At 41.6% G+C, this 1437-nt stretch overlaps 1 protein-coding gene across 1 annotated transcript; it reads left to right on the top strand.

Annotated features, from left to right (window-relative positions):
- Nucleotides 1–4: 4 nt before the first annotated feature.
- Nucleotides 5–1120, top strand: LOC104080606 (chromosome unknown open reading frame, human C17orf96; the record flags this gene model as incomplete). The annotated part of the gene is made up of 1 exon (XM_009583047.1): nucleotides 5–1120. A coding segment is annotated over one exon (1116 nt), but the record flags the coding sequence as incomplete, so codon positions are not given.
- Nucleotides 1121–1437: the final 317 nt, after the last annotated feature.

The following is a 1437-nucleotide window of genomic DNA, read 5'->3' on the forward strand; positions in this document are numbered from 1 at the left end:
CTCCGGCGGCCTGGGGAGCTGCTTCGCGGAGATAAGAGATGATAGGGTATCCGAGCTCACATTCCCACACTCTGAATTTTCCAATAATGCCAAGAGTACTGACCTAACAATTAACTGTGTTGCAAAGGGGGCCTCTTCACCTAGCCCAAAGACAAACAATGCATTTCCACAACAAAGAATACTCAGAGAGGCAAGGAAATGCCTTCAAGCAACTACTACACACCGTGCAGATAACAATACAATAGCTGCTAGGTTCTTAAATAATGATTTTTCATCAGCGGCAGCAAATTCAGAGAAAGATTCCAAAATCCCTCATTGTATTGAATTTGCCACGGATTTGCCCTCTTTACAAACTGATCCTGAGGAGGATGCTGCTTCTCCAGGGGCAGCAGCAGCAGCTGAGCTCCAGTGCACTGATACAGGCAATAAGGCATTGCCATTCCTGCACAGCATTAAAATCAAAATAGAGGACAGCAGTGCGAACGACGAGTATGAGCCTGACCTTACAACACATAAGCTAAAGTGTGAGTGCAATGATACTAAGGATGAGTTTTACGGTGTGACTGAGAGTAATAACCAGGACGCTTTATTAACAGCCAAGGAAGATTCTGCATGCACTGAGAAAGAAACCACTTCCTTAAACCCGCTGACTCAGAGTCAGGTCCTCTCATGCACTTTAGGTACTCCAAAACCTGAGGATGGGGAGTATAAATTTGGAGCAAGGGTGAGAAAAAATTACAGGACACTGGTTTTGGGAAAGCGACCTGTACTGCAGACTCCTCCAGTCAAACCAAATCTGAAATCAGCTCGAAGCCCACGTCCTACAGGTAAAATCGAGACACATGAAGGAACACTGGATGATTTTACAGTTAACAATAGACGCAAAAGGGTAGCCAGCAATGTAGCATCAGCAGTGAAAAGGCCATTTAATTTCATGGCAAATTTTCCCTGTCCACCATCACTAATTATTGGCAATGATGGGGATTTGTTGCCAGCTTATTCCTTAAACACCACTAAGGATTCCCAACCACCTCACAAGGCCCATCCTGTATGGAAATGGCAGCTGGGCGGTTCTGCAATACCTCTTCCACCTAGCCACAAATTCAGGAAATTTAATTAATAAAATAGTTTGGAAAATATTTTCTTGAACCACCTTTAACTTTCTTACGTTTTTTAAACTCTGCAGGATGGTTTGTACAAGCCCATTAATGCTATACACACTTTTGGAATCCTGTTTTATCACATTGTGAAGACAGAAACCGGATTACTATTTTCTTTACCATTACAACAGTGGTTTTTTGTTTTGTTTTGGTTTTTTTTTTTTGTTCTGTTGCATTTGGTTTTTTGTTTTTGTTTTGGTTTTGGGTTTGTGTTTTTTTTTTTTTTTGTTACATTCCACAGAGCACTTCAGGCTAAAGACTCAAGTTAAACTCAGTT

This window comes from Fulmarus glacialis, unplaced genomic scaffold (assembly GCF_000690835.1).
Source record: "Fulmarus glacialis isolate BGI_N327 unplaced genomic scaffold, ASM69083v1 scaffold43108, whole genome shotgun sequence".
Lineage (NCBI taxonomy): Eukaryota > Metazoa > Chordata > Aves > Procellariiformes > Procellariidae > Fulmarus > Fulmarus glacialis.